We start from the raw sequence: 25,108 nt of genomic DNA, 5'->3' as shown, positions 1-25,108 counted from the left end.
TATTGCTGGAAGGGCATGAGGGGAGATAATCTTCAAGAAAAGCAGGTATGAAATAGAACTTTAGGACACAGCGGGTGGCCAACTCAGCAGAGATGGCCATAAATACAGCAACGTCTTAGTCTGGCTGGTCACAGTAAGATTCTGTACCCTCTAAAGAAACAATCTGATTCTTTCTTCCAGGTGTTTGAGAAAAGACAACCAGATTTCTCTGCTGAACAATCCTTTTCCCTGTTTATTGAGGAAATAGCAGAATAGAAAAGTGTTTTAAAGAGAATAAACTCTGTATCAGACTGCTAGGGTTCAAATCCCATCCCTGCCACTTGCTTCTGCTACTTAGTCTCCCTGAGCCTCAGTTTCCCCGTCTCTGAAATGGGTATACCAGTAAAACCTGCTTTGTGGGGTGGTAGTGTGGATCAAAAAGGGTAGCATATGGGAAGGGCTTAACACAGCAGCCCGGCTCGTAGTGTAAGCTCCAAATACGCGTCAGCTCTTTATTATAAATAACAGCTGTTTTACATGTGATCAAGTGTTCAGACTCCTCTGTTACCACCACCTTCTGGATACAATCCAAACACCTGGCTATCCTGAAAGCCAGTCACTATTTCTGCACCTTGGCCAGGACTGTGCTGCAGTGAGGGCACAGTACTGGATATTTTTCCTGAATCACAAGTCCAGAGACCTCTCAAAAGCAGCAGTGAGGTGAACCTAAGCATCCCGTGGTCACAGGAAGTAGGAAGCCCATGCGGGCCCTGGAGCCGTCTGATCTCACATCCATCCTTTGCTTCCCCCTGCTGTGCAGCTGACCCCCATAGGCTGTTTCCTGGGCCCCATGTCAACAAGTATCTGGGCGTGGCCAGGAGGAGACAAGGGTTGTAGGGCGAGAGGAAGGAGAAGCCTTTTCCCTCTTGGCCTCAGGCCCCTTCTTTGGCGGTGGCTGTGTCCTCTCTGTGGCTCCAGCTTCCCATAGGTCTACTGAAGTCCCAGCTTCTATTGGGTGACCCTGACCTCTGGGCTCTGAAGAGCCTTTGTCTCTCCAGTCTGGGCTGGGTAATGGCCCCTGAGGTTGCTATCTTCTGGGTTGCCTCACCATCCTCTCCTGATCTCTGAGTATCCAGTTCTCTAGTAAATTCACTCTGGTTTAAATGTTTGGAGCAGTTTCCTTTTTCCTGGTTGGATGCTGACTGATGTGGAGCCCATACTCATTTCTGGTGATTAGTCCCTCCTTTAGTAAACAGTAAGGGGAAAAAATAATCTGATTTAATCATCCAGTCTATATTTTTTCCTGTATCCACATCACACTTGTGTGAAATATCTGGAATCTGCATTTTTCCATTAAAAAAAAAGTCAACAACAGCATTTGTTTCTCCCCAGGCTTCTCACACCCCTCCTGTTTGCTACAATTTCCGTTCTCAAAGACTGCCAGAGTAGTTCATGATCACAATTAGAAATGTTCTCAATGCCTTGGGATGCAATTTGTAAAGTCTAGAGGCTTGAAGCTAATGAAGTATCCAGATGCTTTCCTACCAACTTCTTTCCTATCGTGGACTTCAAGTCCACCTTAAAAATAGCCTACCATTCTGAGAATTCACTTCCAGGAAAAATCAGAAGGGGGATGATGCCTACCTGACTCCAGAAGAGCCGGAAACCTGCCCAGCTTCCCCAGCTTCCCCTGCTGCCTCCTCTTGGCAGAAACGCCCGTCATCAGAGATACCTGCCATGCGTGAAACCTTCGCTGGCACAGAGGTAGCATCTCAGAGTCAGAATTTCAAAGCTTTTCTCTACTGGGTGCCAGATGCATGTAACGCCAGAGAAAAGACAGAAAAACTCTTCAACAAAAGAAGTCATTAAATAGATGGGCATAAGTAAGATGCCAGCTCAGTAAGATGTGGGGATGAATGCCCCTGGATAGTGAAGAGGCGACTGTGTGTTTGAAAGACTGGTGCTTTTAGGAATTGTGTCCCCGCGAGCCAGCTTCCTTTCTTTGCCTTCAGCGGTGATCACCAGCATGGGTTATGCATCCACTGCGGTTCGCTTGGTTTTATCAGTTGCAATTAGATATTCTTTATCCGCAGCTTCTATTTTTTGCTCCATATCTTTACAGGGGAAATTCTCTGAAGTAAAGTTATAGAATTAGGGCTATAGCGAGTGAGAGTACTTGGAGAAAGAATTATTAATCCCTTGTTGCCAAATTACGTTATTGCTGCCATTAAGTCATCTGGATGGAAACCTGATACTGGTCTTGCCTAGAGGAGAAAAGATAAGGGCATTCCTCCAGGGACTCTGCCTGCCTTCATCCTAAGGATGAACCGGGCAGCATGTTACAAGGAGGCAGCACCCTAACCCCCACCCTGTGCACCCACATTTTACAGACACAAGAAACTGTGCTACCTCCTGGAACCAGTCCTAAGGTCATGCCATCACAATGCCACATCTGTGGGCAGATTCTCAGAGTTTATCAAGTGTTTTTACCTCCATTATTACATTTGATCCCTAGGAGATCCCTGTGAACTTTGTTGTTCAGTTGCTCAGTCATGTCTGACTCTTTGTGACCCCATGGACTGCAGCACGCCAGGCTTCCCTGTCCTTCACCATCTCCCAGAGCTTACTCAAACTTATGTCCGTTGAGTTGGTGATACCATCCAACCATCTTGTCCTCTGTCATCCCCTTCTTCTCCTGCCTTCAATCTTTCCCAGCATCAGGGTTTTTTCTAACGAGTCAGCTCTTCGCATCAGGTGGCCAAAGTATTAGAGCTTCAGCATCAGTCCTTCCAATAAATATTCAGGACTGATTTCCCTTAGGATTGACTGGTTTGATCCCCTTGAAGTCCAAGGGACTCTGAAGAGTCTTTTCCAATACTGCAGTTCAAAAGCATCAATTCTTTATAAAGCCTTCTTTATGGTCCGACTCTCACATCCATACATGACTACTGGAAAAACCGTAGCTTTGACTGTCCGGACCTTTGTTGGCAAAGTGATGTCTCTATTTTTTAATATGCTGTCTTGGTTTTTCATAGCTTTTCTTCCAAGGAGCAAGTATAATTTCATGGCTGCAGTCACCATCTGCAGTGATTGTGGAACCCAAAACAATAAGTCAGTCACTGTTTCCATTGTTTCCCTATCTATTTGCCATGACGAGATGGGACCAGATGCCATTGTCTTCATTTTTTGAATGTTGAGTTTTAAGCCAGTTTTTTCACTCTCCTGTTTCACAGTTTCATCAAGAAGGTATCAAATCATGCTGTGGTTAACAGCTTTGATCAAGGTCTCATAACTAGTTTGTGATGGAAGCCAGGTGCAAGCTCATATATTTCTAATTCAAAACCCCTTGCTTTTGACCGAGCTCATCAAACCATGGCATTTCATCCTCAGAAGGGGTATAAGAGGTCACGCAGTCCCTTGTGCTTGCTGGGACTGGGTGCCCAGACAGAGCCTTTCATGGTTGGTGACATTCTCCTGCCATTGTGGCTAACTCGGGGTTAGGGGAGTGGAGCCCAACTGAAGTTTCATGGCTCTGAGGATAACAGGGAGACCTTCACTCACTCAGAGCGTGAGTGTCACTGTGATCAAGGAATACTGGGTTGAGGTGGAAGGTGGGGTCTATAAGTAGAGAAGAAAGGTCAGCATCCCATGAAAGTGAGGTATTAAGGGCTTGGCTAAGTATTTAAGAGTATGGCTCAGCTGGTAAAGAATCTGCCTTCAATGTGGGAGACCTGGGTTTGATCCTTGGGTTGGGAAGATCCCCTGGAAAAGAGAAAGGCTACCCTCTCTAGTATTCTGACCTGGAGAATTCCATGGACTGTATAGTCCATGGGGTCACAAAGAGTCAGACATGACTGAGCAACTTTCACTTAAGCATTTAAGAAGCCCAGGAGGTGAGAACAGGTGAAGACAGAGTGGACAGGGAAAAGGGAGAAGGGCTGACTCTGAAATGGGACTTGGAATCACGAGTGCTTCATGCTCCTCACCACGCAGTAGCACTGCTTTGAAAAGAGTTGGGCTTTAGCCTCAGCTGGAGAGTGCCGCCACATTAAAATCTTTCTTATATTGGCCCCACTCTACTCTTGTCACTTCTCCTGGTTTGCGTTAGCCCTGCTCTTTAAAGGGATCAGATCTATTCCATCTTTCACCATGGCCTTTCATCTTTTTGAAAGCAAGAATAAGTCTCATCTGAATCTTTCCTTCTCTAAGCTGAAAAATCCCAATTCTGACTGCCATTCCTTCAGAGTCAGTGATCTTTGGATTTTTATGTGCACAAGAATCACCTAGAGACCTTGGCAAATGCAGGAGTGGACTCAGCAGATCTGGCGTAGGGACCCAGACTCTGCATGTGTAATAGGGTATGATGCAGATGCTTCTGGTCATTGAACCACACTTTGAGTGACAAGCCACTTGTCCTGTCTTTACCCTGCCACATTAAAATCTTTTCTTAAGTTGGCCCCAATCTACTCTTCGGGGTTGGGGTCTGCAAATGAACAAGCCTCACCAAAGTGGTCTGACCAGGGCAGAGTAGATCAGAGAAGCATTGTCCTTGTTGGGTCTCAGGCGTCCCTGGGGATTATAAACTGGGATGATTGTTTGGTATCCTAGGAGGAGGCTGGAGGTTGGGGTGAAAAGAACATGGCCCCTGGGCCTATGTATGCAGCGGATATCGAGGGAGGGGGGCAGACTTTAAGAGACTGTGAGCCCCGCCTTGGGTGCCAGGTTTCCATATGCAAGAGTCGATAAGTGTCATATTGAAAGCCAGATGTGAACTCTGAGCAGGAGCGAGGGACTGGATTCTAAGCCACTGTAGCTCAAGCGGATAGAGTCAAGAGCAGGGGAAAGTGGCAGCTGCTCTTAGAGGACTGTCTGGCCTTCAGGAGTGCTCAGAGTAGGGAGGGCATGGCTGGTGGGGGTCTGAGGTTGGGCAACCTTGTGTTGGAAACAAGTCTCTTCTCAGCGTCAGCAGAGTTCACAAGATTCTTTTTGATGAGTGCATCACACAGGGGACTTGTGTGTCCTTGAAGCTACTCCCATTGGATACATCTACCACCTGGCACCTATTTGCCAGTTCTGACTTACTCAAACTATTCTCGGGTTGGTCCCCAGTAGAGGGCAGTGATGACAAGGATGCATCCAAAGCCCTCCCCTCTCCAGTCTCAGACCCCCAATCCCCACTTAGTAGACAGAAGTCACCCAGGGCCAGAGACAGAGCTTCATAGGGATGAGGGACTGATACTATGTTTGACTCTCATGAAAAGAGTGAGCTTAGGGAAAGAGTAATGCAGTTACCATCTTATTGATGGGCTTCCAGTTCCCCCTTGGATTTCTGGTCAGTGACTCGGACGGGGACCCAGAGCTGCTATTTCCTGAATAGTAACTGCATCAAGGACAGTTCATTGGAATGACAGAGGGTGAGCCTTGCACAAAGAATCCCAGCTTTGAAACTGAAAGCCAAGTATATGGCTTTGGAAAAGCCACTTCACCCATTTGTGGAGTTTCCTAATCTAAATAAAAGGGACAATAAAATTAGCATCTTCTGTGTCAGCTTTTGTGAAGATTAAATGAGTTACATTTTTTGTCACCTAGTAATGGACTGGTGAAAATGGACTTCCCTGGTGGCTCAGATGGTAAAGAATCTGCCTGCAATGCGGGAGACCCAGGTTTGATCCCTGGGTTGGGGAGATCCCCTGGAGACGAGAATGGCTATCCACATCCAGAATTCTTGACCGGAGAATTCCGTGGACAGAGGACCCTGGTGGGCTACAGTTCATGGTGTTGCAAAGAGTCAGACAAGACTGAGTGACAAGCACTTTCATTTTCTTTTTTCAGTGGATTGATATGTTTAGACTGAATTTTTAGAAATAGTCATAACTGAGCTTCCGTTTGATGAAATGCTCAGTACCTGCCTAAAAGAGCTGGTTGCATTGCTAGGAGATCCTATCTTTAGTCAACCCTGATGTGTTTCCTGTAAGTCCAATTGCAGGTTCTCATCTGTACTCACAATGTGAGCCCTGTGGACACGCTCCTGAGTCTGCCATGGGGTCAGGGCTAGCCCGTTCTGACTCTCTCCCCATCTTCTTCCTTGCAGAGGCAGGAACCACAGGTAAATGCTATCTGGCCTTTGGTCCCAAAGCCAGTTCCTGCACACCTGTGTTGCCTTCAGACACTGTCAGCAGGCTTCCCTTGTGAACAGAGGGCCACATCTCTGGTGGCTCAAGCCAGGGCCCTGAAAAGGATGCTGAAGGGAAAGCAGAATTCACCACGTCCTGGGGCAATTCCTGCATGTAGAGTTCTAGTTGGACCAGCCAGATGTGGCTGCTCCTGATAACCTCACTGTGCAAAGTCTGGGATTTCAGTTCTGATGCATGTGAGCTGAACTCATGGAATTTGTCTGGGCTGTGGCCTTTCAGATGGCCTCTCTGAACATCTTGCATGGTCGTCTGTGACCCTCAGGTGTGTTCCATTGTTGATTCATGGTCACCTCTGAAGGTGCTTCTGTTTAGGAACATCTTGGAGTTTACTTGGGAAAGGTTTTCTAATACTCATCCAAGATCTTCACTTTCTTTTGGGTAGAGAGCTAGATTCTATTCTAGGAGCAGCATTTGACATGGTCGATTACTCCCGCCTTCTTGAAACCTCCTCTTCCCCTGGCTCTAGGACACTATACTCTCCTGGGTTTTTGTTTGTTTGTTTGTTTTTGTTTTTTACTTGTCTATTCACTCCTTCTCTGCCTCCTATGCAGGCTTGTCTTCCTCTGTCTGCTCACTAAATATTACAGACCCTCAAGTCTCTATCTTCTCCATCCACTCTTCATTCTTTCCCCAGCTGACTTCATCAGCCCCCATGCTTCAGATATCATCTACATGCATATGACTCACACATTCTTACCTCCAGCTTAGACCTCCTTTAAGAGCTTCAGACCTGCGTTTTAACTTCCTCCTCTTGTAGAGTATCTTCCAAGCTTAAATTACCATAAACATATATTTCCCTTCTAGTTTCCTTTTTTTATTGGCATACAGTTGCTTTACAACATCGTGTTAGTTTTTGCTCTACAACAAAGAGAGCCAGCTCTATGTATGCATATATCCTCCCCCCTTGAATCGCCTTCTTACCGCACCCCCCTCCCCAGCCCCTTCCTAGAAGGTCGGCCAATTCTCTGCCCGGTGTTCTTTGGTGGAGTTGATAGGCAGAGCCTGCTCAGACCATCCTACAATGTGATGAGCTGGGTTTTTGTCTTAAGCTGCTGAGCAGAACTGAGTAAAATCCCTTACTTGTAAGTCCTGCCAGAAGAAGGAGCTCTGACCCCATTGATATCTTAGTTGGACTCACAGAACACAGGTGCTCAGTAGCCAATTAAGGAATGACTGAACGAATAAATGAGGCAAACAGCTGTGGTCCACTCGCCTTGACGTCATTCACCCATCATTTGTAAAGCAGCAGTGATGAGGAGGAAGGCCTGTGTAGACAGTGACTTTAGAGAGATAACTAGGACTCTCTCTGCTCTTAGTCTTGGAGACAAAGTCAACCCAGCTTTTCTAAGTTACAAGAGAGTCTGGGGAACATGCTGTAGTGAAGGAACCGCGTGACTTCAGAAGGAGGGGGATGTGCTGACGGGCTGTTGTGAAACATCTGTGAGTTTGGAGAATCAGAATCATAGCTTGTGGGCATTAGTATCCCTTCAACTCAGCCGAGTTCTGTGAACACAGGGCTGTAAAAAAGGAGAAACTCAATTTGGTTTCATGAGAACAAATGTGTGTGGGTAGAGCTATCATCCCCTCAGCTAAACATTAAACCACCACAGACATTAAGGGAACACCTATTACAAGCCAGACCCTGCACTGACATGAGGAAACAAAGATAAAGAAGGCATCCTCTTGCCCCCGAGGAGGTTGCAGACCACTGAAGGAGACAGATGGGGAAACAAATAACTAATAATATCAGCACACTGAGATGCACCAAGTGTTACAGAGTGTTAGCAGAATTTGGAGAGGAACTCTCCCGGGGCAACCAGGAAAGGCAGCGTCACTGATAAAGGATGAGCTGGTGCTGATGCTGGTAGAAAAGTAGGGATGGGTCAGGGAAAGGATGCTTTGGACTTCAGCTGCCTCACACAGACATGGCAGCCTTGGGAGGAATTCACAGTGGTGTTAATCCTGAACCACACTCCAGAAGGATCACACAGGTGTCTGGAATGACAGGTTGCCTCTGTCCCCAGGTCATTGCATGAAGAGGCCAGGCTTAGGCATTCTCTGGCTCCTGACTATTGCTATGGCCTTAGCAAGTGTTTGTCTGGGAGGAGTCGGATTGGGGGACTAGGGGACTTGAAAGTTGAACTCAAGGCTTCTGACTTCTGAAACCTACACTTAAGAGTCAAAAAACCAATGGAATCCTGGCTCTGAGCTTTATCAGCCCACATGACTTTTAGCCAGTTCCTTTGTTTTCTCATCTGTAAAATGGGACAATCCATAGATACTTTGGGGAACATTTGCAAGGATGGTCCAAGCTGGATCCATGAAACGGCTCAGCAGAGGGCTGAGGATGTAGTAAGTGCCCGATTCCTAGTTTTCCTTGACATGGAATTGAGTCAGTGAGTGGGTACAAGCAAAGCTGGTAACATCAACATTAAATTTGAAAAGTGGAGTTAGCGGATTTAAGTGTTTTCTGAATCCAAAGCAGTTCTCTTTAATGCACTAGATTTCTTCCCCACCATTTGTTTCATATAAGGTGTAAAATGAAAGCATTTTGTTTTTATCTTTAAAAATTCAGTGATTTCAGTTGTGCTACCCAAGGCTGTTGTTTTCACCATTTACTGGAAAGAATTAAGCAGGGTTTGGAATAATTCCATGAGCCTAAGGATCAAACTGTAGTCCCATGGTTTGATCCTAGGGACAGAATGGTGTGAGGGATAAAAATCATCTGCCTGATCTCATGAGAGAAGAAGGGTGCCTCCAGCCCAGTAGTTGTATAACCTCGGGAAGTTCACTCAGTTTCTCTGCACCTCAGTTTCTTCATATGCAAAAAAAGGCTATAATAACCCCAACCTCACGAGGAATTAATGCTCAAAAGTGTTTAATTGGGTCAGTGTGTGTGGTGACCTCAGCACAGTGCCTGGCACATAGTTAGCACTCAGCAAATGGAAGCTGTCGTCACCATGATTGTGTCTAGTCACGTATGTGAGCCTTTTCAATATCTCTCCTCTTCACCTTTGCCTCCAAGGTGCGTCCACTCAGAACTCCAACACTGTGGAGCCGGAGAAGCAGGTGGACAACACCGTGAAGATGGCCGGCGTGATTGCTGGCCTCCTCATGTTCACCATCATCCTCCTGGGTGTGATGCTCACCATCAAGAGGAGGTGAGTGTGGGTTGCTGCCCTGCAGACTCTGCCAACCCCAAGCGGCCCCAACACCACCATATGGCCAAGTCCTTTCTCGCTGACCACTTCCGAGCAGGGACCTCCTGGGGCAACTGTTGAGGTCCTGAAATTTGGGACCTGTTGTGGATCATCGTGTTGTTGTCTGAAGGGTGTGTGCTGCCTCTGTGGCGAGCAGCTGCAGGATGGCCAGTGTCTCGCGGGGCAGGTGTTCCTTGGTGTACGATGCTCCTCAGAGATAGCTGCTCTGTTGTGATTGGTCACATCATCAGGATTACGGGGGAGCCGCAGGGACACAGATGAGCCTACAAAGACAGACGCAGAAAAGCCGTGTTTCATTCCTCTCACCTTCATCCATCCCTGATTTGTCTTTGGTCAAGGAACAGTGTGCCTCTGCGTCAAAGGGTAGAGCCTCCGATGGCGTGACAGCCCTCAGGGAAGTCTCCTTCCTGCTCCACGTCCCATAAAACCTTCCCTGCTGGATGGATGGTGCTTGTCACCTCTCAGCCGGATATCCTCCTGGCGCCTCTGGTCAAGGCACAGTTATCTCGTATTGCACACATTGCTCATGAAAGCCAGGATCCAGGTTCCTTCCTGATCCCCTAAATTCATTATGCTGACATCATGTGTTTATCAGGCATTCACAGGGTTTGAGGACCACCCAGGGAGTTGCAGAGAGGAAAGGGAAATATGCATCAGGGAAGGTGGGTGAGTATCAGCTCTCACTGTCCCTGGAGTGTGGAGCTAGCTGGTTCTTCTAAATAGGGGGTCCTCCCACCTTCACACATTAGCCACTGTGTCCCCATGCCTGCTGCCCATCTCAGTTTCAATGCCAGGATTCCAATCTTGGTCTCCACCCTCCCACTCCCCAATCTGCCAAAGCAAACAAAACACTTATCTACATTATAAGGACATGTGCTGCAACCTGCCCTGCCCCCAGTTTAAAGAGTTATATTTATATTCTTCAACAAACTATTTAACTCCTCAGCCTGAAACTCTGGGTTTGGTTACTCAGAGTTCAAGACAAGCCCAGTAATGAGGACTGGGGACCTGCTGCCATCTCTGGGACAAAACCAGCTTGTGAAACTTGTTCCCAGCCGAACAAAGACAAAATCCAGCTTCTACTCTAAGGAGTCCCATAAACAGAAATGCACAAAGTAAAAAAAAATAAAGACCGTGTCCTTATTTCCAGCCATTGATTTCCACTCTGCTAGTAAACAGCCTTTTAGCCATTCTGGCCCCAGAATGTCTCTGTATGTCACATGGTTCCATTCTGAGTCAGCCAGGACCTGCTTTGATCAGGACATCTTATTGGTAGGACCTGTTCTTTCTTTTCTTCTAAATATTTATTTATTAGCTGGCTGCCCTATAGCTCAGATGGTAAAGAATCTGCCAGCAATGCAGGAGACTGGGTTCAATCCCCAGGTTGGAAAGATCCCCTGGAGAAGGGAATGGCAACCCACTCCAATATTCTTGCCTGGAGAATCCCATGGACAGAGGAGCGTGGCCGGCTACAGTCCATGGGGTCGCACAGAGTTCAGACATAATTGAGTGACTAACACTGCGACTGCTACCCAGTCTTAGAAGGATATTTCAGTTACAGATTGTGGGCCTAAGTTCCTTGACCAGGAATTGAACCCAGGCCCCCAGCAATGGGAGCACAGAGTCTTAGCCACAGGGAAGTCCCAGGATCTGTTCTTTCTTGACATGTCTGTTCTATAGGATCATTCTTTTCCTAAGGCTCCCAGCAGAACAACAGTAGAATTAAGATTCTCATCCAGCTACTGATTTTCTGGTTGGAGAGGCAAGAGAGAAGGAAGGTCCATGTTAATACTGGGGGTCAGGAGCCCCCAGAGTCGTCATCATCATCTATGAAGCCAGGCTATGTGTTATGTCTCAGTGACAAGCCAGATGCTATTGGATGAGGTCAAACATGAGATTTGATTTCTCTGGGAAGCAGTGAGCATGTTGCACATATAAGATCCTCGATGCATTCTTAGAGTCTCAGATGCTTTAAAGACAGAGGTGAGTTTAAGAGAGTGTCTTTGAAAAAAGTAACTCATTTAATAGAATTGCATTCCTCTTTGATAGACCCTGAAGGTTCTTATTCTTTGCCACTGATTTGTAAGTCAGATATGCTCTTCCAATTTTGCTCTTTCTAAAGCCTGGCTTAACCCACGTCACCATCGTCTGTGAGCTTGTGAAGAAATTTCACTTCCCTCTCAGCAGCTATTTCTGAAATGTGTGACTTTCCGGGAGGGAGGGAGGGGCTTTCTAGTTTCAGGATGAGAGCAGGAATAAAGTGAGCCCTTTGTGTGGTTTTATCCTTTTCTGAGTATCTTCATCAGCTCTCAGTTCTATCAAAACCATCCATCAGTCCCAATCAACAGGCATCACCTGATCACCATTTCCTCCCAAGAGGCAAATCTCAGATGTTGTGGCAGTGAGCCAGGGGGTGGGCGGGGGGTGCCGATCAGCGTTTGCCTATACAGCATCTTTCGGAGAAAATAAGACGCTTTTCTGGCCTAGTTGATGGTCATATTTTACAAATGGATATGGACTGGAAAAGGGAGGAGTGGAGAGGGGAAAGGGAGAAAAAGAAAAACATAACTCTGCTATGTTTAACTCTTTCCGCTAACCCCTTGCCCCAAAGGGCAGTGAAGAGCTTGAGGGGCTCCGTTCCCTCTTCTGACCCCAACCCCATGTATAAATATGGGGGAAACTTCACGGGAAGGTTGAGTCCGTCCCTGACTTACTTACTGCCCACCAGAACGCTGTCCATGTGTATTGTGTGCTCAGTTGCCAAAGTCATGTCCGACTCTTCGCAGCCCACCAGGCTCCTCTGCCCATGGGATTCTCTAGGAAAGAATACTGGAGTGGGTTGTCATTTCCTCCTCCAGGGGATCTTCCCAACCCAGGGATCGAACCCATCTCTCCTGTGTCTCCTGCATTGGCAGGCAGATTCTTTCCACTGTACCACCTGGGAGTGCTGTCCACAGCCACCTAAAGGGAATAGATAATTAAAGGAAAAGAAACCTCAAAATAATAGGTAAAAAACCATCACAAATCAGAGTCCTGGGGTCAGTATCTCTTCAGTGTCCCTTCGTGAGCTTGAGTTAATTTCTGCTTCCAGGAGCTCTCGGAAGTTGAATGCCTGCCACACTTCCTGCACTGGCTTGAGCTGGGTCTTCACTGTAACCTCCATGGACATGGGCATGGTGGCTCCGTTTCCTCCGATCCCAGTGGATTCAGCTGACTCAGAGTCTTCCCCAGAGCTGCAAACAAGTGTTTCCAGTCCACTTCAGACGCTCCTTGTTTCCCCCTACAGGCCCTGGGGCTTACCTGTCACTGTCACTGAGAGTCTTTAGGTGTTGTGTGTGTGTTGTACTGAACTAGAAAGTTGGCCTAGAAAGGGCTAAAAATGCAGATGACCAAGGAAAGGGTCTAGTGAAGTCAATTTACATTTAGAAGACTGGGGAAAGACAAGGGAAGAGAGAGAGAGAGAGAGAGAGAGAGATCAACATACCCTGAGGAATGTTTTGTTATTGTTTGGTTTTTTTGTAATGGCTGGAGAGCATATGGAAAGATGCAAGGTTGCAGAAGGGGATATGAGATGTTGATGATCCATTCAAACAGAATTCCCTTCGAGTTTGAAAAAGATGCAAATTCAACTTTGGACTTCTTTTAACAGTACCTCTGGCTATTTGGACTGGGCTTCTTTGAATGCAGGATGATGCAGAATCAGAGCTGTATCTGTTTGGAGGGTTGCATGAGCATTATAAGATGGAACTTGGAGCCCCTTCTGATAGAGTTAACAACCCGTGTGGTTCTAGCCAAGCTCATTGCAAAACATCCATTCTTAGGTTCTCACTGTATAATGTCTCCATCTTTTTCTCCTGGCTTCTTGGTCACATCTAGACCTCAGAAACAGTCTAAAATGGATTCGTGCATTCCATCATGTAGTCAAACACGCTTCCTCTTCATGGGCGCCCTGTTGAGTCCTGAAATGAAGAAAAAATGTCATCTCTGCAGTCCTGGTCATCTTCTGCCCTGACCTCCTCCCTTTGAATACTGGACATCGTCTCTCACAGAAAGGGGCAGCCAAGGAGTTGCTAAGCCACCTCTCTGGTCCCTTGGCTCATTGTTACAGAGCCCTGGGTGCCTTCAGTGCAAATTGAGGTGGAAAGCTCCAGCCTTAGTGCCTTAACCCAGGGGTTCCCAACCTGTGGACCATGGACCTGTCAGATCAGCAGCAGCATCAGTTTAGAAATAAAGTGTCCAATATATGTAATTCACTTGAATCATCCCTAACCATCCCCCTAGCTTTCCAGAGCATGGAAAAATTTCTTCCACAATACCGGACCCTGGTGCCAAAAAGGTTAGGAACCACCACATTAATAAGTGTTTCTTGATGGTTGAAGGTGTTTATTAGCCACTCACATATGGAAAGTTTGATGTTGAAATGTTTGTTTGTAGGATATGGACATGCTGCATATGCCTACAAGCGTCCTATCATCGTTTATTCCTTGGGACACACTTCCTGAAGTTTGAGTGTGGTCCTCCAAGGCTTAAGGCATAGCGATACACTTCTGGATGGGAAAACATGGAGCCAGGTTAAGCAGGATAACTTGGTAGATCTGTACCTCAAGACTTGTGTGTGTTCTACATGAACCTCTCCATCCCTTCTTACTTTGCAAATTTTAGGCAAATTTTAGGCATAGTTTCAAAATCCTTCACCACACACAGTTCCATCCACCCCCATCTCCTTGTCTCCTCTCCCTGCCCAGCTCTTCCTGGTCCAACCTAAACTTACTGCCAGTCATACTTTGCCTGTCCAGACAGTACCTTTCCCATGAGTGCATTTGGAGTGTCTTGAGTTTGAGATATGAGAATCTGCTTTGAGATAAACATGCATCTCTTGCTGTACCTTGATTCTCCGTGATTTGTGTCTGCCCTTCAATATTCTTGTCTGGACAGTCCCATGGACAGAGGAGCCTGGCACACTACAGTCCATGGAGTCGAAAAGAGTCAGCCATGACTGAGCGCCTAACACTTTCACCTCCCAGTACCTCCCAGTCTAGGGAGTATAGACGTCTTGTTAGCTGTGTACTGGGATACAGAAAAACTGAGTCTGAATCTCCAGAGCCCCATGTATCTGTTGCTAACCTTGGAGAAGCAATGTAATGAAGCTCAACCTTTGCTTTCCCATCTGTGAGATGCAGCCAATCTCACGTAGCTGCTCTAAGGATCAAATGAGCTGATGGTTGGGACAGGCTTTACTTCTTGTACCTTCTAACAGCACTACAGTGCATAATATCAACAGGGATATTCATCTCACACATGACCATCAAGTGTACCAAGTCAGCGCCAACCCCATGACCACTCTGCCGAAGGCAGGGCTGTCATCAACACACACACACTCTGACCTAATTAATTTGTTTGCTTTCCATTTGAACTGCTGCAACTGCTGCCAGGCTCTGGTTTTAATTCAACAAATAATCATAGAGGATAGAACTCTGTTTTTTGAAAAGTGGAAACTGAAGTTCATAAAGATTTTTATGAGTTAGCCAAGGTCTTGGGCAAAGTTGAAATATAAACCCAGGCTCTGTGACTCCAGGCCCCTTACTGTTAATTTCTGTCCTAGCAGTGCATGGAGACTGGTAGAAAAGTGAATCCTGGAATAGGACAAAGGTGACCCAGATTCACATCATTTTCTCCTGTTCTCTGCCTTGGTGCATGCTATTTCCCTGAATCAAATGTCCAGGCATTTCTCTTCACCTGCAAGACTCCTGTTACTCTCTCTCAGCCCCAAGTTCTTCCAAGTAGAATTCCTTCAAGTATTACCTTCTCTGAGCAGTCTTCCTACAAGCACCATCCCAAGAACATCCAGTGGTCTCCCCCAGCTGCATGCAACCATGTGTCAGATGCATAGATCTCCAGTTGTGCGTTTATCACACAACACGCTGGTTATCGTTTTGTGGACTGAACTGGTCTGGGACAGCCGGCCTTCTGCTTTGACTCTCTCTCTCACCAGATCTCCAATGCCCTGTATCATCTGCTCCTCGATATTTACCCTCAAAGTGTTTACGGTCAAAGCTAAAATCATCAGCTCCCCACCAACCTTTTCCCAATCGTGTGTCTCTATCTTAGTGACAGGTCCACCCTCTCCATCAGCCAGACCAGTGGGATTCCATCACCCCAGTACTTCTGACCCTGCATCTTTACTTTCTCTTGGTCACATCATCTCCTTTCCCGCTCCCCACTGCCTCCTCCCTGGTGGAGGCCTCTGTAGCTTTGCTGTAGGAGTCTCCTCCCCACCCTCCTCCTCTCTCTCTGACTCTGGCCCCACCCCTCCAACCCATCCTCCACTCTGTAGCCTCGGTGATCTTTCAGAAATGAAACTTGGACTCCCAAACCTGCATTCTAAAACCCTTCATTGGCTTCTCCTCCCCAATATCAGTGGTTCATGGGGAGCAAATGAGGAAGGATGCATGTGCTTATTAGGTCATCCAGAGAGCTCTGAAGCTATGCTGTCCCCTTGCTCACAGCGATTCTGGCAGATTTCCTGAAGTCTCACCCCACTCCTGTACGTTGGCTTGTGTAGTTTTCTCCTCTCTCAATGCCTGTGTGTTCCTCAGTTCTGTCTCCCCGATCCTACCCATGTTTAAGGTCGAATGTAAAAGACACCTTCTCCAGTTAACCCTTTGACCTTCAGTCTAGACACAGTCTCTTCACCATCTGGGGTTCTCTCTATGAGGATCCCTGTCGTGTTCTGCCTTATACTTGTTTGTATTCACAGCTTTTCTTCTTCAGTGGACCATCAGCTGCCTGTTCTTATTCATCCTTGTCACAAATGTGCCTTGCAGATACTGGGGATTCCCTAAAAACATGTTGAATCCCAGTGGAATGAGAACAGATGGAGTCCACAATTGCACTCCATCTCTTGGGCAAGAAAGCTTCACTCAGATTACAGACCCAAATATCAACATTGAGCATCAAGGGTAAACCCAGCCCTGTGGTGGGAGGTGTTAAGGCTGGAAGGGCAGCTTGTGAAAGATGTACCATGATCTGAGATTCAGGGAACACCTATCTATCCAGGGGAATAAAAAAGACAGTGAGACAAAAGGAAAAGATAACTTCTGGGTCAGCTGAAGAGGTAGGGTCACTGTTAGATTGTACTGTGCTACAGGTGACAAAAGTGAAGCATATGGAGTTTAAGGAAACTGCCCCAAATCACATAACTTAATAAGCAGCAGAGCTGGGTCTGAAACGGCCAATCTGATAACAGGTTCCACCCTCTTAACACCACCTAACCTGGGTAAAATATAAAACAGGATTTGCTGATACGATGAATTGCATGACATAATTTTGAATGGTTTGTCGAGGTGGAAAGCATCCCCTAATAAACTTATTATCTTGTTTTGTCTACCCCATTCTAAACTGCTCCTTACTCCACACCCTGGGAAGTTAGTCCTTCTGTTTGTACTCACTTGGGTAGCCACTCAAGTTAGAACCTTGGAAAAGGAAAGTGTCAGTCGTTCACTCATGTCCAACTCTTTGCAGACCCCATGGACTGTAGCCCTCCAGGCTCTTCTGTCCATTGGATTCTCCAGGCAAGAATACTGGAGTGGGTTGCCTTCTTCAGGGGATCTTCCCAACCCAGGGATGGAACCTGGGTCTCCTGCCTTACAGGCAGATTCTTTTATCATCTGAGCCACCAACCTTGGATGTCTTAAAATGGCTCACATTTAATCACCTATTGCTTTTGTGTTTTGACCACCTTTCACATTCACCTCTTCTTCTTCCTCAGAGCGATTTCAAGATCTGCCCCCAACGTCTCTTGCTTTGACTCTTAGAGTAGCTTTCACAACCCCAGTCCCTCTCTCCTTCAACTGTTTTCTCAAACTCCTGCCAGAATCATCCATCTAGAAAAATATTTGGCCACTTGGTCCTTTCGGTTCTCCCTGGGACCTGTGGTATTGACAGTAAGCAACTTAAGTTCTTTGGGAACTAGGCTCTGCCGACATCTTCTCCCACCACCTCCCAAACTTTAAACTTTTTATTTTGTATTTGAGTATAGCCGATTTACAAAGTTGTGATAGTTACAGGCGAACAGCGAACGGACTCAGTCATACAAAAACAGCCCTTCTCCCCCAAACCCCCCCTCCCATCCAGGCTGGCACATAACATTGAGTAGAGTTTTGTGTGCTATACAGGAGGTCCTTTTTGTTTATTCATTTTGAATATACCTGTCAGCATCTTGACATTTCCACCTTGATAACCACCCACCCATTCTGTAGACACATATTCATTAGCCTGGAAGTACCCTCCCTCCTCCTCCATCTGGGTGTTCCTCGACTTTACAACTGAGGCATCACAGACTTTCAACCAAATTGCCTCCCCCTGTTCCACCCCTCACCCCCAAATGTGGTCCCATGGCTCCTTGTGTTACTGCCTCAGACCATGTGTCACTCCAGACGATAACAACATGGTGGTTGTTAATGAAGGCTCTTAAAGTTAGATTTCTTAGATTCTAATCTTGTCATGTTGCTTGGTGGTGGTAGTAGTGGCGGTCTATTCGCTAAGTCAAATGTGACTCTTGTGACTCCATGGACTGTAGCCTGCCAGGCTCTGCTGTCCATGGAATTTTCCAGGCAAGAATACTGGAATGGGTTGCCATTTCCAACTATGTAAACTTAACCTCTCTGAGCTTCACTTTACTCATCTGTGAACTATAGATAATAATACTTCTAGTGAGGATTAAATAAAATAGTTCACATATGGTACTGAGAACGGCACCTGACACGTAAGTGAGCTCCTACTGTTTAAGTGGTAGCTATTAATTATCATCTAACTTGTATTTCTTGTCTCACTCTCCCATCAGACATACTGGCTGGATAAAGATGGCATTTGTCTTTCTACCTCTGGTAGTTGGCAGAGACAATCATTTAATAGGCCCTTAAAAAGTTTTAGCTGAATTACTGGTGGAAAGGTGGATGAGTGGATGATGGATGGATTGTTTGGATGAATGAATAGATGAGTACATGAATGAATAGATGAGTGTGTGGAGTTATGATCTAAATGGATAAATAGATGTACAGATTTTTAAGTAGGTGGATAGATGGGTGGAAGGATGGGTGGATGGAGGCAGATGGATGGGTGAATGGATGGATGGACGGAAGAATGAATGGGTGGGTTTAAGAAATGGATGGACAGGTAGATGGTTAAATGGATGGTTAAGTAGACAACTTAGTCTTGTTTAAATAGTATGAAGCAAAAGGAAGCTATGCCTCAAGTCATTCTTGTCAGCCAGCTGAAAAGACTCTGCAGTATGTGATTTATAAAGTTTGGGGTTTTTTCCTAAGCACAGCTGTCTTCCTGCTCAGAATCTTTGGTCTCAGGCAATCTGTTACTTGCAATATCACTGTATCCTTATAAATTTAGACCTTCAGTAAATCTTCTTCAAGCCTAAGAGAAAGGACACATGTATACTGTGTTTTGATCGCAGAGTAAAGAACTATAATCCTTGCCCTGGAAGACCCTGCAATTGAATTTGCAAAACAAATTCAATTAATAGATGCTTGCCAGCTTCTATCATTCTGGGGTTGCCTTGAAGCTTGGTCAGGGATCGCAGTGGCTTTTGGTGACATCCAGGATAACTCAACCGCTTGGAAGAGGTGAATCAAAGGATGAGGGAGCATGTTATCATGAGGAGGTGGCCCAGGCAGAGAGGCATCCTGAAGGTTGAGAGCAGAGCGCTAGAGGTCGTGAATGTTGAGACCCAAGAGTGCAGCTTGGAGCTGCTGACAGTGAAAAACTCCTGGTTTAAGATGGAGGCCTTGCAGCTAGTTGGTCCCAAAATACACAAAATATTAGATCGAGTGAGGGGTAACCTCACAGCATGCAAATGAAAGAACTGAGATCAGAACACTGGCCTCTCCATTCTCAGTCCAGTGTTCTTGACAATATAGAGAACAGAGATGTCTGTGAGTCTTTATCAAATGGAACCTGAACTCTCTGCCCCTGAGGAATCATATTCCCAGGCTCTGGTCCACAGAGCCCCCAGGGAAGAAGAAGAATGCCAACCTGTATTGTATGGGCTTCCCAGGTAGCACTAGTGGTAAAGAACCTGCCTGGCTGTTCAGGAGACACAAGAGACTGGGGTCAATCCCTAGGTTGGGAAGATCCCCCGGAGGAGGAAATGGGAACCCACTCTAGTATTCTTGCCTAGAGAATCCCATGGACAGAGGATCCTCACGGGCTACTGTCCATGGGGGTCGCAAAGAATCGGAACTGACTTCAGTGACTTAGCACAGCACAGCACATGGTTGGTAGAGGGGATTGGGTGACCTGTGTGGGCTGCTCTAGACCCCACCCATCGTGGGAAGTTCTTCACCCCTTTCTCCCGTCTGGGGCCACTGTTCATTTTGCCAAAGATAATGAACGGTTTTATGAGTAAGCAGATTTGCTGACTGTGGTTTCCTCAGCTCGGCCTCCCAAGGAGGCACAGAACTTCCCTTCTGCCATGGTCTCTTGGCATTCAGATGTCACTTTCCTTCTGGACCTATAGAATCTGGCTCTCCTGATAAATGAGAGAAAGCCTAGGGGTGGGCTTACCTTGGGGGCTTTGGCCAGTTCCTACTTAAGAGGGGGAAACTTGGAGCTCTGAGGTCACGTTCCCACCCTGTGGATGTAAAGACCACATCTTTCTGTGTCAACCATACTGGATAGCAATTGGAATTAACCACAGAACTCAAGACGGGAGCAAATTCTTCTTGCCTACTTAGATGGATCTTTGAGGACCTGAGTTATTCAGCAAGTTTTCTCAGTCCACAAATGTATTAGTTATTGTCAGTATAATTAAGTCAGTAAAAGAAAAGTGTTCCTATTTATTTTCCTACAAAACAAGAAAAGTTCTAACAAAGGGAATATCACAGACTTACTTGAGTTTTCCTTTTTTTTTTTAAATTGTTCAGAAGCCAAGAGCTAGAAGAGACATCAGAGAAAGACTGCAGGCAGTGATTTTTCAACCATTCTTTTGGAGAGTGGAATCTGTTTTTTAGTCGTGTGAAATCTTAAGTGACATGCCAGTTTATGAAACAGATTAAAATGGAGAAGCTCTGCCTTTGGTGGCTGGCAGAGGGCCAGCAGCCTTACCTGTTCAGTAACCCCACATGCTCCCTCATTACAATGAGCCTGCAGAATCCTGAGAATGTGTTGTTTGAAAATTCGTGATTTAGTTCAACTCACCTAATAATCAGATAATAAAAGGAAGGCGCAGAGAGTTTATTCAAGTTGTAGTCTGTTCAAACTGAGGTTTGCAATTCTTCTCTCTTAGCACAGTGCTCTTTCATGATGAGATTTAAATGCTCTTCCAGTTTTCTACCAGTAATGTAACAAAGTGCTTCCCAAAATTTAGTGGCTTAAAAAAATAAGCCGTGAAATTTATTGATTTTTCTCATGAATCCGTACTTTGGCTAGAGTTTGAAGGGAATGACTTGTTCCTGTCCTGTGATATCCAGGGTCTTCGTTGGTAGAATCCAGTTGGCTGGGCAGTGGCTGGAAGCCTCTCTCTGTTCATACAGTCTTAGGGCCTCTGCGTGTGGTTTCTCCACATGGTCTCTTCTGACCACAGCAAGCTTGGGATACTTAGCCTTTTTACATGGAGGCTCAGGCCTCCAAGTGAAAGTTCCAAAGACTCAGATAGAGCCACAAAGCTTCTATTTGTCCTATGCTAGAAAGTCCCAGAATGTAACTCCTGCTACATTCTATTGGTCACCTAGGGCCAACCCTGATTCCATGTGGAAGGCACTGCACTTGGACATGAGTGTTGGGAAGTTTGGATCATTGGGCAACCATGTTGGATGCTGGCTACACAATTTCCTTGCTTTTGGTGTGATCTTACTGCATAGATTCTGATGTGGTTTAACCTTAACAGAGAAATCATTATTGTTTTCCTTAGATCTTAGGAGCACTAAGTTCTAGAAGGCCACAGAAATCTGACTTAAGACCAAAACATCATAATTACCAGGAGACTAGTTTTAGTAACCATAAGAATTTTCAAACCATTAAAATGGCCAAATGCGATCTGGCTTCCTCTGCATGAATAGTGAGTTTCTCCATCATAGGAGAGGCCTCCTTCATTTCTTCTACCACTGCAAGTGTCTGATTCTCAGGGACGCTGACTAGTTGAGAAACTTGCATCTCCTTGAGCTTAGGGAGTAATACTATGTGCATTTCTAAGAACCAAGATTTCTTATAAATCTAATTCTTGTTTGTTTGTCTTTTCTTTTCCCCCACTTTTGGACATTTCCTTCATCTGACTGCCCATCAATATATAGAAGAAATGCTTATTCCTACTCCTATTACTTGTAAGTATCGACCTGGGGTGACTTTGCTCTGTGCCCTGTGAGGCAACCTGTAGCATGCATTTCCTGCACCAACCAAGTGTCTGTTGCTTTCTCATACTCACTTCTGTCTAAGTCATCTGTAGCCTCAACGTTTTGATTTTGCCTCAATGTTTTCCATTTGAAAATTCACTGTCATTGTTCATGTCTGTTCTATTTCTTCCATCTTGGATCCCCTCCCCCCTTTTTTTTTGGAGCTGTAAAAGGCTGTTTCTCCTTTGTCAGTATAATTCTCTAGTTAGAAATCCTCCAATTCCAGCAAGAGGAAAACCCGATCTTCCTATAGGATTTGCACACATAAAACAGAACCACTGATCTCAGCAACTTCAAAGCCCATTTATGTCTGCTTTGGAAATGTATAGCCCTAAGGGCTCAAAGATTAGAAAGAAATTCATTGGCTATTTCCACTATTTCAGAAAGTCTACAGGGAATTTATCTGGAACCAGCTCTTTCTGGAACCAGCTTCACAGGTGACAGAAACATCCAAGGTCTTTCTTTGGGTCTGGAATTATCTCAGTCTAGTGTTTATCATCAGTTACATCATGTTGTCAGTGCATTTTGCTGGTAGTTATAGATGGTTGATTATCTAACATTTTTTTTTTATGATTCATTTTCACAACGTGAGGGTAAAGGAGAAAAATTCCATAAATAGATCCTTGGTAATGAAGAATTAGAAAGCCACTGAATTAGCCTCACATTTCTAATAGGCATTTTCCATATTTGAAAACTGAGGTCCAGAGAAGTCCGTGAAGTACATAAAATCAGAGTAGGATTAAAACTCAGAATGCCTTGCTCCTTGTAAAGTGTATTTTCCATCCTTCCATGTCTTGCTCCACCTCTGGCAAGCCCAGCCTTGTGAGAGAGACCATAACTGTTAGTGATCATCTGCTGAAGCCTTCACAGATGAGGAGGGAGCCAGCCTCCCCATCTCTCTGCTCAGTGTTTGGGTCCCTGGTCAGTAGGTCCATGCAGTGAGCGGATGAGTTTCTGGGATCACCACCCTGATGTTATATAGGAACCAATGAACCCCAGCCACCAGCACCAAAAGTACCAGACAACCTGCTTCATTTATTTGTTCATTCATTCATTTGAGAAACATGCATTGAACATGCACATTATGACCCAGACACTGTGGATGGAGAGATGGCCAGGACTTTGAACCCTACCCTCGTTTACAAACCTATCAGAGAGACTAGCCCAACACTAAATACTTGATAGCTCAGCTGAGAGGTACCTACAGGTACATGTACTATGGTATGGGGACATTTAGTTGTGTGACTAATTTTTTTAGTGGGCAGGGGATAGTTATCAGTGCTTTTAGAGATAGGTTTATCTAGGGCTGAAGAAATAAGAACTCTGAGCAGGGAAGGCAGCATGTGCAAAGACAAAGAGGTATGAGGCAGTATGGGGTGTTGTTGCCACCGTGGAAAAAGTCAGAGTTCTGGGTTCAAGTTACATCTCTGTCACTCACCAGTTACATAGCCGTGAGCAAACTTTTTGAACTTTTTCAGCCTCATTCCTCTTAACTCTAAAATAGGGATAATAGTGCCTAACTTGTAGGGAATGAGGAATTTTGTAACATGCCTTGCAAATAAATTGGCACTCCTGCAATGTAAGTTTTCTTTTGTTTCCCCTTTCAGAAACCATAAGGAGTCAGGGCTGAAGTGGCGGCCCCTGACGGTACCTCTGGTCTTCTAGAGATTCTTACAGAATCAATGTGCTACATTAGGTATGGGCACGCAATGCCTTCCGGGCAACCTGCCCCCTCAGTCTGTTAGCCAATGTACATAGCACTGTCTGGAGGCCCACTTTGTACCATTCTCCGTGCTGGGCCCTGTGATGAAATCAAACACGAACGGTATGGAGGTACAGAGGAAGATACACAGGTACTTGTAGTTCAAGTTGCAATGATAAGCAAAGGTCTTTGAATCAGTGCAGACTTGGAGCTCTAAGCGACAGATCCTAGGGTGTGACACTCATGCCAGCTCAGGAATGGGACATAGTTAGATTCAGAGGAGAAGGAGAAGTGGCAAAGCAGACAGAAAGTAAGAGGAGAACTGAGTGGAGTCCACTGCAGAAGGTGGCCTTGACAGCAGCAGGTGCTGCAGAGAGATGGAAGTGGAGGGCTTGGGCGTGGCCCTCGGCCAGCAGAAGTCACTTGTGCAGGTCCTGGGGCAGCCTTGAGGGAGGAAGCCAGCCTGCCTAGGTCCCATGAGAAGGATAACTTCTTCTTAACCATTGGGCCCTAAACGGGAGGAGAAACATGAGACTGGCCACGTGAAGGGCCAGAAAGTGCTGGAATTTATATGTAGAGGAGCCTATGCAGGATGGAGTGGCTGAAGATGCTGGAGGTGAGGCACCCAGAGAAAAGAAGGGTCTGGACACAAAGTGTTTGGGGACAGGGAACCGAGGAGGGTGTGTGTGACAGGTCTTGTGAAACCAAAGGATTGAGGGTGCATGTAGATGGTGAAGGGTGAACAGAATGGAAATGATGGAGCCCCTTGGTCTCCAGATTCAAAATTCCATTCCTCCATGTCTCAGGTAGAGACCCTGAGTGGGTGCTTTAAACCATCTCCGTTCAAACTGTGGGCCACAGACCTGAAGCACTGACATCATGCAGGAGCTTGTTAGAAACACAGCACCCGGAACTTCCCTGGCAGTCCAGTGATGGGGACTCCTCACTCCCAAAGAAGGATGCACCGGTTCCATCCCCAGCCAGGGAATGAAGATCCCGCATGGTGCCGCCTAAAACCAAAAAACGAAATGCAGCGCTAACATTTCCAGCTCAGGTCTTCTGAACTAGAACTTGCATTGTGACAAGATCCCTAGTTCATTCATGTACACCTTTAAGTGTGAGAAGCACTGACTTACCTAGTCATAGTTGTCTCATCTATAAAACAGGAAATATAATACCCTCCTCGCAGAGGTTATGGAGTCACCCCATCCCTCTAAAAGCCCTGAAATCATCCACTGAAAGAGAAAGCCTCCAACACATTTTGGCTCAACAGTGAAATTCACATTCATTCTACAAGTTTTTGTGGAGTTCCTACTTACATGCCAGGCACTGGTCAAGGTTCTGGGATTTAAGAGTTAGCTCAACAAACAAAAATCCCTGCCCACATGAAGAGTTTTAGTTGGGGGAGACAGAGAAAAAACACCATATATTAAAAAAGTAGTATAGCTATTATGTGATAACCAAGAGAGGTTAAGGTGAAAAATAGATAAACTATAGAAAGAGGATGTAAAGTGTGGGTGGGAGAGGAACAGAGAAATGTTTTTTCAAAGTCAAGAGGCCCTCAATATCTCTCCCGCATTGAAAGGTCCCATACACAGGATCAAGGGTCCATTA

The 25,108-nt window shown here is 45.8% G+C and overlaps 1 protein-coding gene across 1 annotated transcript in view; it reads left to right on the top strand.

Moving 5' to 3' along the window:
• Window positions 1–25,108, top strand: part of PTPRT (protein tyrosine phosphatase receptor type T) — a 1,090,723-nt gene that overhangs the window by 914,105 nt on the left and 151,510 nt on the right. Inside the window, exons 14-15 of the mRNA XM_065919188.1 lie at window positions 9,199–9,334; window positions 21,694–21,723. Coding sequence (XP_065775260.1) covers window positions 9,199–9,334; window positions 21,694–21,723 — 166 coding nt within the window. The remainder of the gene's footprint in view (window positions 1–9,198; window positions 9,335–21,693; window positions 21,724–25,108) is intronic.

The sequence above is a fragment of the Muntiacus reevesi genome, chromosome 2 (assembly GCF_963930625.1).
Source record: "Muntiacus reevesi chromosome 2, mMunRee1.1, whole genome shotgun sequence".
Lineage (NCBI taxonomy): Eukaryota > Metazoa > Chordata > Mammalia > Artiodactyla > Cervidae > Muntiacus > Muntiacus reevesi.
Note: the sequence above shows the minus strand (reverse complement) of the source record. Positions and strands in the feature narration are given on the sequence as shown.